This window comes from Gavia stellata, chromosome 14 (genome assembly GCF_030936135.1).
Source record: "Gavia stellata isolate bGavSte3 chromosome 14, bGavSte3.hap2, whole genome shotgun sequence".
Lineage (NCBI taxonomy): Eukaryota > Metazoa > Chordata > Aves > Gaviiformes > Gaviidae > Gavia > Gavia stellata.
In genome coordinates, this window is record NC_082607.1 from 22,221,024 (window position 1) to 22,237,043 (window position 16,020).

Consider the following 16,020-nt stretch of genomic DNA (forward strand, 5'->3'; position numbering starts at 1 on the left):
TAGTGTTGTACTTTTTTTCCCCAAATTCTTTTTCCAAGGCATGTCATAACAGAGTACCTTCCATACATGTAACTCAAGCTGTATGTGATTAATAATTCACATTTTGTGCTAAAAGCAAATCAGTTAATTTTGTATATTTTCCTTCTGCCATTTAATACATTAGTTTCCCCATAAAGGAGACTCTATATTGCCTAGCATGCAATGACTCATGCGTTATGTAAGTAGCTGAATCATTTTATAGTTTACAGAGAAGAATGTTCTTGCCCATGTATTTCTCCAGCAAATTGGGCCAGCACTTTCTGAGATCTGTGACTCTTTTAAGCAGATGTAGTGGTTAGATACCTCTGAGCAATGACAGTGTGGCAGGCTTATGTCTTAAGTTTTGAACCCTCTGTAGAAATTAATAGGAGATCTATGCCTTGTAAAAATCTCTGAAAACTGTTGCATTATTTATTTATATTCTGCTTCAAGGACAACACTTTTCAAGCCAAGAGATGACACAAAGGAGCCCTGGGCTGTATAAATATAGAATCTTTTTATTTTTTTTGGTTAATAGATACAGTACAATTTTTGACTACATAAGAAAGCGTTGTTTTCAGTGCATACATTCTTCAGACAGACAGGAACATGGCAGACAAACATTCCTTGGTGTTTTGAGTATTACATGGCACACAGTTTATTTTCTTTAAGTCCCTAGTTACTGGGTTTTCCCAATTTTCATTAGCCGCTTTGACAACTCAAGGTCTAAGGAAAAATTAATTGAGTAATAAGGATGTGCTGACTCTTGTGGCACAGGACAATGGATGCTGCTCAGTGCATACCATACTAGTCTTCCTGTAACCACAGCCCTTATGGCATCATATTTGCTTGGGGTCCCAAATGACTCAGTTCAGCAAGTTTTCTTTTCTATGTTAACACAATATGAAAACAACACGTATCAAACAAACAAGCCAGTGCTTGGGCTCAACACTCAAATCCTATACAGTGACTGACTCTCGATAGGGTCAAATCCAGACATCCTCCCTGAATTTTACCTGCATAAGATGGTGCTGGTGTCAATATTTTGGCAAAATTCTTTCCGTTTTCTTTGTGGTGTAGTATAAAACCAGGAAAATGGATCTTGGGGTTTGGCCATTACTATTTGCAGGGAGGGACAAAAGAATTATTGCTGCCTTCTGTATTTTCCACTCACATTACGATAAGAAAAAAAATTATAGGCTGATCTCTGAGTGTGATACTGATCCTGGCTGTCTCCTGTGTTCAGGAAAACGCAATAATGCTTTATCTTGTTATGTAGCTATTTGCTAGTGATGTTTCCCTGCAAACATTTCCTGGTGTTGTCCAGTTGGTGCTGGTGGGAGCTAGAGACCATTGACCCAAGACCACACCCTTACAGCTGGAATAGGGCCAGACCAAATTTGTAAAGCGAACTAGGACGCGACAAGGCAGTGCCAACGCTCAGTGTGAAGGATCATTGAGAAGATCAGTCATAAGCTTTTGACTGGCCAGTTACAGGCTTACATGCCGACTAACATTCCAACAGTATACAAGAGCATAAATACAAAGAGAGAAGTGCCTGGACACTCTAAGTTATCCTAGGCATTTGCCAAGCAGCCTAACTGAAGAGTAGTGTTTGTATTAGTGGGATGTCTTAAGCAGAGCAGTTTATGTCTGCGGGCAGCCCTAAATGTATACATCTTCAGCATTCAGTGGTTTTATTTGAGACTTTTACTCAGACTTTAGGTTTTTATCTGACCTTCCTTGATATCCTGAGTAGATGGTGTGGGCCCAGCGTCCTGGTTAGGACCCCCTTCTTGTGAGGATAACTTGGAAGAACCTAAGAGAAACCTCATTGTTTGAGAAAGGACTAGGAGAAAGATGAGATTCATCTAGATAGTCACCAACCTTGGTTTTGCTCCAGATACCAAATATTGAAAAATCAATAGATTAAAAAGCTTTTCTTGTTCAGGAAGGATACAGAGAGGCTTCCAGACAAACCAAAATAAAGTAGTTTCCCTTGCCTATATTGGAAAAATGTTAATGTGAAAAAAGCTTGCTTTAGATTATCTAGTTCAGCTTCTGCAAGAGCAGAATATACAAGAAATAGCAGAGTGAAATAGTCCTATACCTGATCTTATTCAAAAGGCAGAGAAAAGCAATTCAAAGGAACTGTGAAGAACAAATATCAAGAAACAGATGAAAAGTAGAGAAAAGAGGAGATAGGAAACCAGATTGTTAAAAACACCAGCCTGAAGAATAACATGCAGGTGAAGGCACTTATCCTTGGACACCTATGTGGCAGGTGATTGTTGGAGAGAAGACAACTCATTTCTGTGGTGAGCTCTGAGTTCCTTTGCTCCGATTCTCTGGGGTTCCAGGAGGACAAAACCAGTAGGAGTAAGCACAGTTAAAGAAAACAAAGGTATATGTTAATACCAGATACCATTGCGCTCGGTCAGGTTAGATAAAGCAGGTGGCTGACAGCAGTCGAATAAGAATCCCTGAGAAGTCTGAAAAAATAAACATCACGTCATTTAAACAATTTGGCCCCTTCCAGCCAATACACCAGCCTTGAGTTACAACAGAGGCAGTGAAAATTCCTTGCTTTTACCTTGAGCTGCATGGTGACACTTCCAGGAATGAGATAAACCTGCCAGATTCCTCCAGATCCCTGTTTCCTAGCTGAAACTAAATAACGCGGAGAATATGTGAGAGCCAGAGATACTCACAGCCAAGAGGAGAACTGCTATGAAATGGCACTAGTAGGGTATTGTAAACTGGAGCCTGGCCTGCAAGCGTTAGTGAAATGTTTAGTAACAATACTTAACTCTGTTATGTCTGGGTATCTTTCTCTTTTGACTAAAATGTTACAAATTTTACCATATAAATGAATCATTCTATTTGTTTCTACTGGGTAAACTATATACATCGTTGTAAGAAAAGAACAATAATTAAATTAAGGGAGGAGAGAAAAGGACAAACAAAATATTAGTAAATAAAATAGAAGACACATGTTCAATAATACTTTTCAGGCAATACTTTTGCTTGTTACATTTAGTATAAGGAGGAAAAAAATCTTCCACTCAAAATAAACATTGGAAACACAGCTGCCCAAACATCAGTCACTTGCCATTTCCAGAACACTTGAAGGCCGTTATCGCGGGTTCGGAGGGTATCTTTGCTCTCTGAAGAAATGGCTGTCGATACTGCTCGAGACAGCTGTTGATTTTGCCACGGCAGAGGAGCCCTCCGTTTGCTGGGGGCCGTCAAAGCAACCAGTGTTTTAAAATGTGTCTTGAGCACTTGAGTCTGCGCTCTGTTTCCACATCCCCTCCTGCGATGCAGAAAGGCTGGTACATGTTACTGAGACCCAGAAAGGGACCTGGCTACCAGCGCTCCATTAGAGTGTCCGCTTGGGTCCCACTCGGGAAACACTCTTCATGTTCCTCTGGTCTCAGAGAAACCTCTACAGTTCATCCTTGATAAAGTGGGAAGATGATATACTTAGCTCTCTTAGAAGCAGACAGTTCACCCAGCAGTGTTTCCCATTCTTTTTCAAAATAGGGAGCATACTTGCAGGTTTTTTTCCCTATATGTACTTATTTTAAAGTTTAGAAGCAAAGGTTTTTAAACATTGTCATTTTCTTACCCTACAGAACAAGGCACAATAACAAACCATCTCACACTGATGCCATTAACAGTAGAGCCAGACAAACTGTCTGCACCTTTTTTCTTTTTGCCATGTGAATAAATTATTTCTAAAAGAAGTGATTGATTATTTGATCACAGCTATAGATAGTTAATTTACTATTTGATGAAAAACTGATCCAATGAGCTTTCTGGGGCTCATCAGATGAATTCTTTCCCAGTAATTTCTTCTGTTATATGACCAGCTCTACTTAATACATAGGTACTAAAGTACAAAGAAGTGCAAAAATGAGCATAAAGCAACTACAGACCACAGCTATCTAGCAGGTCCACTATGAACAAGGGGCTCATGAGTTACTGCAGGCGATTTCCTTAATACATTGAAACTGAAGTCAAGGAGAACGAGAAGTGCAGTTCCCCAGAGCCCATGCTTCAGATGCTTTAGCGTTCACAGTTAACATGGTATGGGGTTTGGAGATTTGTTTCCCCCTTTGATAATACCTGAGGCTTGTTTGTGTTTACTTCAATGTAACCAACTGTAACCGATCATCCAGAAATGTTTTCTTCACTGCTGTGAAGCTGTTTATGCTGTCTTGCCAAGGTAATATAATTGTTTTGCAAGTGTTGGATTTTTTTTTCTTCCTTTAGTTTGTAATCATGAAGAAAAATTCCTTTTCTCTGAAGAAGTTAAATCAGTGTCAAGTCTAAGAAGAAAAGGAAAGGGATGTGCAGACCTTGGAAGAAACTGCACCGAGAGTCATTTATAGATCTGGGTTTGTAACTTAGGAAGTTATAGCCTTGATTGTTAATGACCATCTTTCCCATCCTTGCTTTTTATACTTGCAACCTAGATACTTTTTCCCTTCCTAGGTTTCTAAAGTCAGTTCTGATTGTTACATAGCACATTAAATGACAAGGATTATGTGCTTATTTTTGAAGTTGTTGGGGGTATGCATGGGACATGGGTATATGTACTTGCAGACCAACAGTCCCTGCCACACGCAGCTTTTGGGCAGGGGGCAACGCGCTTTGAATTTCTCAAATGTGAGAATTTCTGATCCATTCAGTCCTGCGTGATTAGGCTGCAAAAAAGGCTTTGAATTACCATGAACGCGTGAAGGGTTTAGATGCAGAGGGCATTGCATATCATCCCAATATTTACCTTGGCAAGACAGTCAGAGACAAGTATGTGTCACATACGCTTAGTTTAGCGTGGGCTAATATTCCCAGGATCAAGCTGTTGGGCATCTGCCACAGAATCCAAAGGAAATGCTTTTTTTTTTTTTTCTTTTTAGTAAATAGCCTGTGTGCAGAAAGGAAACATAAAAATGCTGTTACCCTGCTGGTGCCTCAAGGGTGTATGTGCATTTATGTGTAACTCTCATGTTGTTAATGAGTATATTATGCACATTCACACAAACGTGCATGTGCGCTGGGAAATTCTGTCTATTTAAGCTTAAAAAGGTTCTTATTTAAGGCAGTGATTTTGCCTTGCGATCATTACAGATGCATCTCCATCAAGGTTCCCTATTGCATGTATGCTAAATAAATTGCTGTTTGGACAAGGAGAAAACAGGGAAACAGATTTAACCCCATTGTATGCCCTGATGGCCCAAAAGACCAGCCTGCCTCTTGATAAATGAGTACTATCTGCTTTCTCTGCACCATTTCATTTTTTAGGAGTGTATCCTATAGGCAGTGGACATTATTAAATCACAAACTGTAACCAAAATATTTTGGATTTCAAAATATTTCAGAAATATATATGGAAGGTGAGATCCCAAGTTAAGAATGATGTTTCAATTTTGGATTTTCTCCAAAAGCAGAAGGTTAGCGTGTATGGCTGTTGTTTTTAAGTGATCCCTTACAGCATTGTACTAAACAATCCCTGCGGGATGCGTGCAGGACCAGTAGAATGAATCCTGTTTTCACAACTAGCTTGACATGACTCTTGGTGACTCTTATGGAGTAAAATGTGAATGAAGGAACTTGTAAATCTGCAAATGCCGATGAACAGTCCCAGCTAGGGGAGGAAGGAATGGAAGCAGTTCTGGGTTACAGCTCCTACTTACAATTCTGATAGGCAGAATTTTAATTTACTGCATATGTTGCAATAGGCCTTTAAAAATAGCAAAGAAGATGCACTTAAAATGTTTCTATTCACATCAGAGATGTGCCAGAAGAAACATATGACCCATTGTCCTGTCAGATTTCCCTTCCGTTTTTACCCAGCCTCTCTATCCAGGCATGGAGGCGTGTAAGAATCTAGCACGGTTAAGAGAGGTGCAGGATGCCCTGTGTCAGGTTGGGCTGATTACACAGGAGGGGCCGAGTAGTGAATGACAGAGTTGTAATCTGGCGGTGGGCTGTGGCATTCCAGATTTGGATCCATAGGAAGGAGAACAGAGTCTTCCAGCGTGAAGTCCATGGTGTCCTCTTCGACCTGTACTGCTGGCTGGTATTTGACAGCCTCACGCTCGTGATCAGATAATATGGATTCTTTGCTCTTGCTAACAGCTCGCCGCCTGTTGAGAACAAACAGTATCATGTATTAACCCTGTGTCCATAAGGTTATGTCTCTATGTGTAATTAATGGTCAAAATTATTCTTTAAAAAAATAAATATGTAAAGAATTTCAATTTACCTTTGCAGCATCCTGTAAGACAGTGACATTTTACAGATTGGCTAAGGGAACTATCTATCTAATTAGATATTTCAAATAACTCAGTGTTTTAGAAGTAGACAGAGGAGTAAATCCAGGAGTCCTGTTGCCCTGTCTTTTTGGCTTACCACATTTCAGTGCACTATATAAATCTTAGTTATAAATGTTCCTGTCCTATACCTACAATAATATTCTTTCTCATTGTTCTGACATAGGTCAGTAAAAATTTGACTTTTCTGAAAGCAGAACTGAAGCCTATGACTTTTCTTTAAGTATAATAAAGGATGAAATAATGAATAATCTAACAGACTGTAATTTAAAATGATACTGAAAGCAAGAGTGTGTGTTGAACACACTCTTGCAGTGTAGGGCAAAATATCTCTTATATTCACTAGCCCTTTAAAACTACTGAGCAGTACGCTGGTGAAGGGCAGCGCTTTTCAACATTACAACTGCTGGTCTGAAACTCGTGCTATTAAAGAGAGCCAGCTTTCATCTTCTGCTGTCTTCTCTTGTTATAGGTGATGAAGGCGGTGGGAGAGAAGCAACTTACATCACATGGAGCAACCTCAAAATTAAAAGTAGGAGAACCCCGGAGAGGATTGGTATCACAAGGTGACCTTGAGGAACAGCAAGTGGTGTGGAGAAAAGAAAAGGTACTTTCTGTCATAGGCTGCCTTGAAAATAATGTTCTGTTAAGCCTGGTTTCTTCCATCTGAGGAATTAATTGGACGAGGTCTGGATAATTTAGGGTTGGTTCTTAAAAGGATCTCAATGAGAGAATGGGTCTTGAACTTCTCCACTTTGCTTGGGGACCCTGTAACATGCATCTCTTTGGAATAAGCCTCACTCACAGACTGATTACGGCATTGCTTATGTCTCAGTTCACAATGCCTTACGAATGTGCCTGGGAGAATCTAAAATCAGGCAGTGCTAAAGCACTTCATGTGTACATTTCATATGTGTTTAAAGGAGCATAAAGCTACATTCTAATGACCCTAAACCAAATCCGAATAATCAACAGTTCATCAGATAATTGTATAATTCATTACACTTATTCTATTTGTGCTGCTGTGGTGCTTACAGTCCCCAACAGCTGATCAGGGATTCAGTGTGGTGCTTTAGGAAGAAAGCCCATTCCCACTCCAGGAAAAAAAAAACAATAGCTAAGACACAGATACAGTAATTGGAGGAAGGGGAACAAAATTCATGAATAGGAAAAGCAGCAGATCCAAGACACCAACTCTGTGCGCTGTCATGTTTTTGTGATGGTACAGCAGAGAGAACTGCTGCAGGCTTAAGAGCACGTTGATGCTTGGCATGACAGAATTGTAGTATACAGTAGGCCCAGCTCCCTTCAACTATGAAAGGGTAAATATGTCCTGCTAGATTATGCTACTATGACTTAGAAGTTGTGTTATCTTGCCTCTGAATCTGGAACCTGTCAAAAGCTTCAGTTTTCCCACAAGCTGCAGATACTTTCAGTCTGGCTGACAGAACTAGTGTCAGCATCTTCCCTTACAATTTTTGCTAATTCTGGAAAGGTCACAAGTGTGCAGTGCATTGGCTAGGGTAGAACACTGACTGGTTTGTGATCTGTGCACAACCACATTGAACAGCCTGTAGGGTCCATCTGTAAATTATTTATCCCTGTAGTTCTCTTCTTGGGGGAGTGTGGGGAGTAGGTGATATTCTGTGTATCATAGTCCGTGAAGCCAGTCATCCTAAGCCAGGAGCTGAGATGTTCAGCCAAATTCAGACATAACAAACAGCTGCAACTCTAAACAGCTGCCATGCGAGATTGGCTGCTTCAGAGCTGGCCTGATTTTAGCGTGCTGTGGTGGCTTTCCACAGCACGTTTGCATCTCCGGCTCTGTCTCTAGGAAGTGAACCCAGGACCCCTGAGTTGTAAGAGCCAGCCCACCATGTCTTGCACCTCTAGAATAAACTTGGGTTCTCTGACTTTGAAAATGCTGAGGCAGAGATTATAGATTAAAGCTAACATTACTGTGCTTTTCGACCTGCACAAGGCATTGAAACTAAACCTGGTGAGTGGCAAAGCAGAAATTCTACATAAATAGTAGGCCCGAGAACTTAACAAAAATGTAGCACACTCTGCTTTCACAATCTAAGTTTTTCCTCTTTGTCTGGAGAAAAATGTGAGTGGAAACTTCTCCTGCATACTATACATTTGGCAGCTGTCCCTTTCTATACACACATGCTTTCTCTGTAGAGAAATTCTTCCTTGGCATGGGGAATGGGACCACAACTTTGCTTCACTGTTTATTTATGGTTTTTTCTTTTTGTTGTTCAGTTCTATTGACTCGTGTCAGACAATTCCACGGATGCTCTGGCTTCTAATTTGCCAGGTATTGAAGTTGTCAGTGGAGACAGAGGGAAGCTTGAAAGTATCTGTTTAACTTGGCCCCCAGCCTGCATATCTCAGAGTGCTGGAGAAAAAGAAATGTTATTAGGATTTAGTTTGGCCACACAATGTGAAATTTTCAGACCAATGTAGACTCCCAGCAAGTGTTCTTGTTAGGTTTCTGTCCCTGTATGTCAGGAGACTGGATATCTGGGAACGACTCTGCCTATTGCTGAAATCATGCTGGTGTTTGAAGAAGGACTCTTAAATGCTGACATCTAGTATTTGCTCTGAAGACAGAAAGCTGATGAGTTAGGTCAGAAGCAAGTTTTGTCATTAGCTGTCTTATGGCAGACCAAAATGCAATTAACTTTTCAAAAATATTCCTTTCATCTAAATGCATTTCCTAAATTAAAGCTATCCAAGGGTCTTTGCATTTTTCCTTTTAATGCTCTATATTACTGACACTTCAATCTACTCTGTTCATGCTCAGCAACAGAGAAATGTACATATGCTTGGACAGTATATTGGAAAATGAGACTGCAGCATCCCTTTTCTGTCTGTCCTTGAAATCTCATTTGCTACATAAAACTGCCACACTGAATCAGACATCAGTCTTGCCTCTGGCAGTGGTCAGTACTTAATGCTTCAGAGGAAAGCAAAAACCCCTTTATGCTCTGAGCCAATTGTACTACCCTGTATAAGATAGAAAAATTCTCCCTGAGCCCTACCAATAAACATTTTCTGATTGAAGGCATTAGATTTGATTAATCACACAATTATGCAGCTACAGAAGTTAATAATGGTTATGTAATTAAATAATTTCATTAAAAGCTAGCCATTACTTGGTTCAGTGCTTCTCCTGGGTTGGCATTGCACTGCCCCAAAAGGTATCTCCCTACTGATTTTGCTTCTGCCTGACTTCTGAGTGCTGCAGCTGCAGGAGGCGATAAAAGAGATGTTCAGTTTTGATAAATCTGCTCATAACTGTGAATGTCTCAGCCCAGTCCCACTGGACTGTTAGTATTCTCACCACGACACAATACTGAAGATGAGGCGCGTGAATACCGTGACATTCAACTGAAACACATTTGCTCACTGACCCAAGCTGGTCACATTTTACACAATGACCAACCTGAAAACTCATCTGTCCTTGCAAGAATGTGTACTATTTGGGGCAGGATAAGGGGAAAGATGAGAAGCTGAACGCTGCCATTTCCTGACCTCAAACAGATTTGTAACCTAAAGGACCCTCTTTCATAATGTGCATGTTTCTGTGGAGTGCTGACTGGGGAAACGTTTTGCAGAATGCAGTGAGCTGGCTTCAGCCTTGTTTCATAGGCTGCGATGAGAGTTAGCCAAGGCACAGCACTGGACTCCCCTCTTTCAGAAAGATACTGTCAAGCTAGGCAGGTTTACAGGGGGAAGTACAGAAGTGGTGAAAGCACTGGAAGAACCAATACTAGAAGATTAGAAGAATGCAAATCGGTAGCAGCAAAACAACTAAGAGTGACATTCATAATTACCAGCAAATCCTGCTACACTTCAGGCTGTATTTCTACAGTGTCCCTGAACCTGGTGCCAGTGTTGAGTCTGTTAGATGTAAAACCAAATGAGGTGGAGGAACCTACTGGTGTGGACCCAGTGTTGATACCTGAAAGCCTGCCAGGTCCATAAATAGGACTGTGTCAAGCAGCCCGATTATCACAGAGCTTGGGCTCTCTGCTACTGCACCCATGTGTAGTGTGTCTGTGTGGGGCCACAATATAGTTAGTAGGTCTCGTGACCCAGACGCAAGCTTGGACAGGTGTGTTTTAGTGTGGTACTGTGGGTAGTGAGAGCTGTTAACAGAACCCATTTTTACTGTGCTATGTCAGATTTCCTTGTACAGATGAAGCTGAAAAGTTTAGGAATTAAACTAGATGAAGGAAAAATTAGCCAGAATATTAAGTAATCTTTCACAATCTTTTTTAAGTTTTCTGGAGAGGTGTCAAAGTTGTTTAGAAGATACCACAGAAGATAATCCTGTAATAGCTAGAAAGCCTAAATGACCTAATGAGACTTTTTCATCCTACTGTATGAACCAGAGATTTTGGTTAGAGGTAGAAAAATACTGAAATCATCAAACAGCTGGGAAATCATTACTGGAGCTGGTTATTTTATGTGAGAGGGAGCCAGTTTCTATTAGCCTAAATCTCAGGGTCAATGACTTGAAAAGGAGCATGGAGAAAGAGAGATGACCATGAGAAAATCACCCTATCCAGTGAGGGACTACGGTAGCAAGTGTAGCACTTACTCCCAGTGCTGTGGAGCAGCTCTTATTGCATTGCAATAAGACGCCCAGGTATCTTGCCCTCAATAGGAAAAACTAATAGACTGTTGTGTCCATGTAGAAATCCTGGCCTTGTTCAGAAGCTGTGTTTAGGGAAAGATGAGAAATGGGGCTGAGTGTCGCCAAGTAGAGCAGTTTGTCTCAGGACCGCATCTCATAATAACAAGCAGGAGCTTCAGGGCTTTATAACAGCTTTCAGAGGTGTTTAATGAGGCACAGTGTAAGAGTGATTAGCTTTTTAAAATTTTTCTGCAATGAAAGAAATAAAAGGGTTTTTTTGTTTTTTTTTCTTCTGATAGTTATGACTGATTCACAGTTTGCTTTAATTCATTTTAGATGGGGTGCTGTGCAGTGAGAATTTAATCCTGGGTTCCCCTCTGGCAGTATCAGGGTTCATCTCTGGCAGTATCACTGCATCACTAGTCTACTGGCCTGGAGAACTCAAGGGGTTAGGATCAAGAATTCATTATTTTGAAACACTTCTAAATACAAAGTACAGCTAGCATGAAGTTTTAACAGGCCAAAGCCACCCACTCATTGAGTATGCATCCCCTTGCATGTGTGGCAAAGTTGGTCAGCTGTCCCTGACACTAGCTCCAGCATTCAAAATGCAGTGAGATGAAAAGCACTGCAGTCAAAACCAAGCTGGGGACCACAGCCTTTCACAATTCTCCTTTTAGTCCTTGCCACTGTAAGCATGTAGTATAATCCTAGAAAAAAGTGGCAAACATAACTCCCAAGTAGCTACTCATTCAAAGTTACTTATATTTTGGAGAGCTCAAGTCAGGTGCTGCACGACACAACAGTAAGTACACATGCTATCTCAGCGTGCTCACCACAGAAGAAAAATCTTCTGAAACTAAGTTCTGCTATGGAGCAAACATATTTCCATGCCTCATTTTTTCTGAGATGGTGCAAAAGGATTCTAGCCCAATCAGCTGGGTTGCATTTTTGTTGGGCACCTTGTATTTGGACATGAATGCCTGATGCTCCTGAGCAACATCAGTTTGTTTCAATATTACTGACTTGCCTTAGGCCCAGTTTGGCTTTGGCAAAGGCAGAGCCCTCAGTGATGTGATCTGGATGCAGCATCCAGAGCCCAGAGCGTATCAGCTGAGCCTCAGTCAGCTGGTGTCATGGGACTTGGCCAGAACCAGATAAGTAATTTCAGAGCAACTGAGGATAATTGGGTTGGGGGGGGGAGAAGGGAAAAGGGATGGAGGGAGGACAACTGAGCAGATATCAAACCTATTATAATTTTAAACAATAACTTGATTATAGAGTCTCTGGGAGAATTTTAAAGCAGTGCTTGGCAGTAGCATGTTAATATTATGAGATGAAACATGACACCAGAGTCATCCCATCATTAAATCCCCGCTATGTTGAACGTGCTTCCTTGAATGCTAACTCCAGTGTCATTGTATCAGTCAATCTTTCTGTCCCTCACTACAGCTACTGTTGTGGCTTTGTACTTTAGCGGTATAAAATGCTTAGAGCTCAGAAATGGTTAGCCCAGTCTAACAGTGGGCCCAGGCCCAGAGTAGCAGATTCACCTTCAATAAACTCTTGACACTGACACTCTATGGTGTGTAGTGTTGCCAAATTTTAAACTTGACAGCGAAATGAACGCAAGATAAATAAACAGCAAGATTTTGGCAAAATAATAAATGCAGCCACCCTGGTTTAGAAAGCATGCTAAGCCTTTGAACAGTTTTGTTTTAGAAAAGGAAGACTATTTGAAAAGGATCCAGGGTAAATGTTTTTGGTAGAGAGAGATACACAATTAACAAGGGTAACTTTATCGCCCCTATTAAACCCACACTCTCTTCTGACCTCTCCTAGACTATTCTATATGCTTTTGAGGCTTGTTTTTCAAGTTAGTAGTGCAGGAGTGCCAAGGGATGTCGTGTCCTTAAATGAGAGGGCATCAGGATGCTCTGTGACTATGTAAAAAATGGTATTTGTGCCAATGATAGTCTGCAAGATTAGAAAAAAAAAAAGTTGACAAAATAGCTTTCTCACCTGGACCTCAAACACTCAATGAAGGATGTGGCCAAGAAAAAAAGACACCTCTGTCTGTTCAATGGTAGCTAGGGTCCTGGGAATAAGGAGACAACAAACACAGCTTGCTGCAGGGTTTGCTTTTGTAGCAGACCTCTGCTAAGATGGTCTTTTGCGGTCGGGCTGGCACAGAAAGTATCAGGTATCTCATGATGAATGGAATCCCTATGGAAGCGTTGACTGTAAATGGGGAGAGCCCCAGATGGTGTGGGTCAGGCAGAGATTCAGTGAACTCAGCAGAGCCGTGTTACTTCATGTTCACTCCCAGGGGGCCTGATAGCAGTTCAGAAGGTTTTCCTGGAAATCTTGAAAGAACAGGCTGTTATGGAATTTTTGTGTTTCTACATCTGGCTGGATGTTGATTTTTCTGATTTTCAGCAGAAAGCCTGGCAGGGGGAGAGAGAGAACCTTCCTCTGCCAACTATTTATCCAAACGAGGGAAATGCAATAGGGGAAACAGCAGTCAGAGGTGACTGACAGAAATCTTTAGAAGGATAAATCCTGTCAGGGAGGCTGTTTGTGTGTGTGTATGTGTTGGATTTGTGTCAACATGACATCATGCAGAAAAGAGAGGTAAATCAGCCCGGGTAAAGCATCATAGTAATGCAGTTCCTGACATTTGAGCTCCTTTTTTTAGAGCTGGTGCCATTTGGTCTCCATAGCAATGCACTATGCTGTGCAGAAATCCTCTCGGCATAGGATAAAACCATGGAACCGTACCTAGATTTCTGCTAATCCCCCAACAGGTACAACACTGGGACAGTACTACAGGGGAAATACTGCTGAATACCATTACCCCTGAACTCACACTCCTATCCAGCAGAATCTGTAGCATTTGAAGGCTCCCTGTTAGTGCTGCAAGGCTCTCTAGCCTTCCTTGCATAACGTTTTCCCTTTTTCTCTTTCTCCTTCTCTCCTGCCTTCAAACATCTAGGAATTTATGGTTTTAAGGCCTGAAAGGACAAGGCAAGCTCCTTCCACCTTGCTTTTCTCCCTGAGTGAGGGAGTTAGCCCCTCTGAAATACTGTTAGGTTCTGACAATGCACTCTCATGTGAACTCTCTCATACTATGCAGAAATTGCACTGTTTTTTTCTCATCTATCATTTCTCTTTAATGTAGAAAAATGCTGACTTGATGTAGAACAAGCAATTGCTCTGGCGGGAAAGGTCATTGAGTTTAATACAGAGGAAACTAACAGAAATCTCAATAGATTTCAGAGAAAACTCTAGGCAATTCAGTAAAAGTCTAATTACCTTCATTAACCCAATAGACATGGAATTCATTGCTACAGAATTGTTTCTTTTTTAATATTTTGGGTAGCTATTTTTTGAAATTCTACAAGTTGACATTTTAATCATTAAAATGGGTTACTATTGTTAATATACTTTTCTAGGAAGGTGGAGACCACCTGTTTCACTGCTAGGTCAACTCTCTGCCTGTGCCTGATTATTACAGAAATGTTAAGAACTGTGAGGTAACTTTTAGCTAAAAGCTAAATATCTGCTTTTATTCTTCTGTGATTGTCTGTACTATGAATGGATAAACATATAGCAAACACTGTCACAGCCACTATTTGTACACCAAATTTGAACAATATAATTCATAGGATCATGAAGGTGGGTAGGACTAAGGGACTTCTTTGTGGGACTGTCTTCATAGTTATGATAAAGTCAATGCAGAAATCATGGTTCTGGTAGATGTACTTGCTTTGCAGTGCTTATATTACTTTTTACCATACATGCCTTCTTAACTTTTCTCACATCCCATCAATTGCAAAGGTGCCAGTCCATCTGTATGTCTCAAGTTAAACATAGCTTTGTTAGACACTGTTATAATTATAAATGTTACTTTCTGGATTAATAAATCACGTTCTTCAAACTTTGTTCCATCAGTAAAGGAGAACACTGGAGAAGCAGTCAAGAAACAGCTGAAGTAGATAAGTGTATCTCAGCTCTTTTGCTCCTATAATTTGCCATGTGCAGAATATTCTGCCCCGGGAGATCAGATCATGAATGGGAGACACCAGCTTCACTAGAGACCACTCTCTTGGTTTTTTGAATGTGATTCAGACTCACGAGGCAACTTGGCATTTTGGAAGAAGAGTTAAATCGGTTGATGAGACATTATGTGCTCAAAGCTGATGCAACAAGTTTTCATTTTTCACAGAATCATTAAGGTTGGAAAAGACCTTTAAGATCATTTATCACATGAATCAACATTTTTCATGTTAATTAACCTGCATGTTAATGCTGCAATAGTGCAGCATTCCTTTCAGAGCCCTGCAACTCTGTTTTATGTTCAACTTCTTTCTGGAAGCAAAGTTTATGTTATAACTTTCTTGATCTTAAAATGCATTAACCACGGTCTTTCAGTTATAGGACTGAAATCCAGGGTTGCTCTTCCTTCTAGCTTGTTTAAATAGTCTAATAGTTTTCCTTTTGGAATCAGAAACAAAATTGCAAATTTTGGAAGCATTTTTCTGAATGAGACTCTGTCTTCAAAAGAAATATCCAAAAGTACTCACGCTAGAGCCATGATCCCATAAGGCCAAGAACGGATTTCCAGCCTCTTCGGGCTTTTTATCTCATCTGACGTCAACACCATCCCGCTGTCCGACTCCTGAGTAGCAAAAGGAAGAGAACGTCAGCAGAGTGGCAAACGATCATGACAGCATGGAGCACTTTTGAATTAGAAATGGCTTCTGTGGGGAAAGTGTGGAGAAGAGTCAGACTAAACCACTGTTAAAGTCAGTAGAAAAGGAAAGCCAAGGACGTAGTTCGAATACCAAATTCCAGCTATCTTATTTTGTGATGATACCGCTTTTGGGCAAGTTGATAGAATTTCATCTTATAAAACTGTCTCCAGCTACAGAGCAGACAAAGCAAGGGCATGAGAATGCAACTTCTCCTTCACTGCGGCCTGTTGAGGTTGGGGCTCCCTGTCCATGCATT

The 16,020-nt window shown here is 40.8% G+C and overlaps 1 protein-coding gene across 1 annotated transcript in view; it reads right to left on the reverse strand.

Annotated features, from left to right (window-relative positions):
- Positions 1 to 522: 522 nt before the first annotated feature.
- Positions 523 to 16,020, reverse strand: part of LOC104257880 (vascular endothelial growth factor receptor kdr-like) — a 140,420-nt gene continuing 124,922 nt past the window's right edge. Inside the window, exons 29-30 of the mRNA XM_059824618.1 lie at positions 15,594 to 15,688; positions 523 to 6,173 (exon numbers count right to left, since the gene is read on the reverse strand). Coding sequence (XP_059680601.1) covers positions 5,963 to 6,173; positions 15,594 to 15,688 — 306 coding nt within the window. The 3' untranslated portion in view covers positions 523 to 5,962. The remainder of the gene's footprint in view (positions 6,174 to 15,593; positions 15,689 to 16,020) is intronic.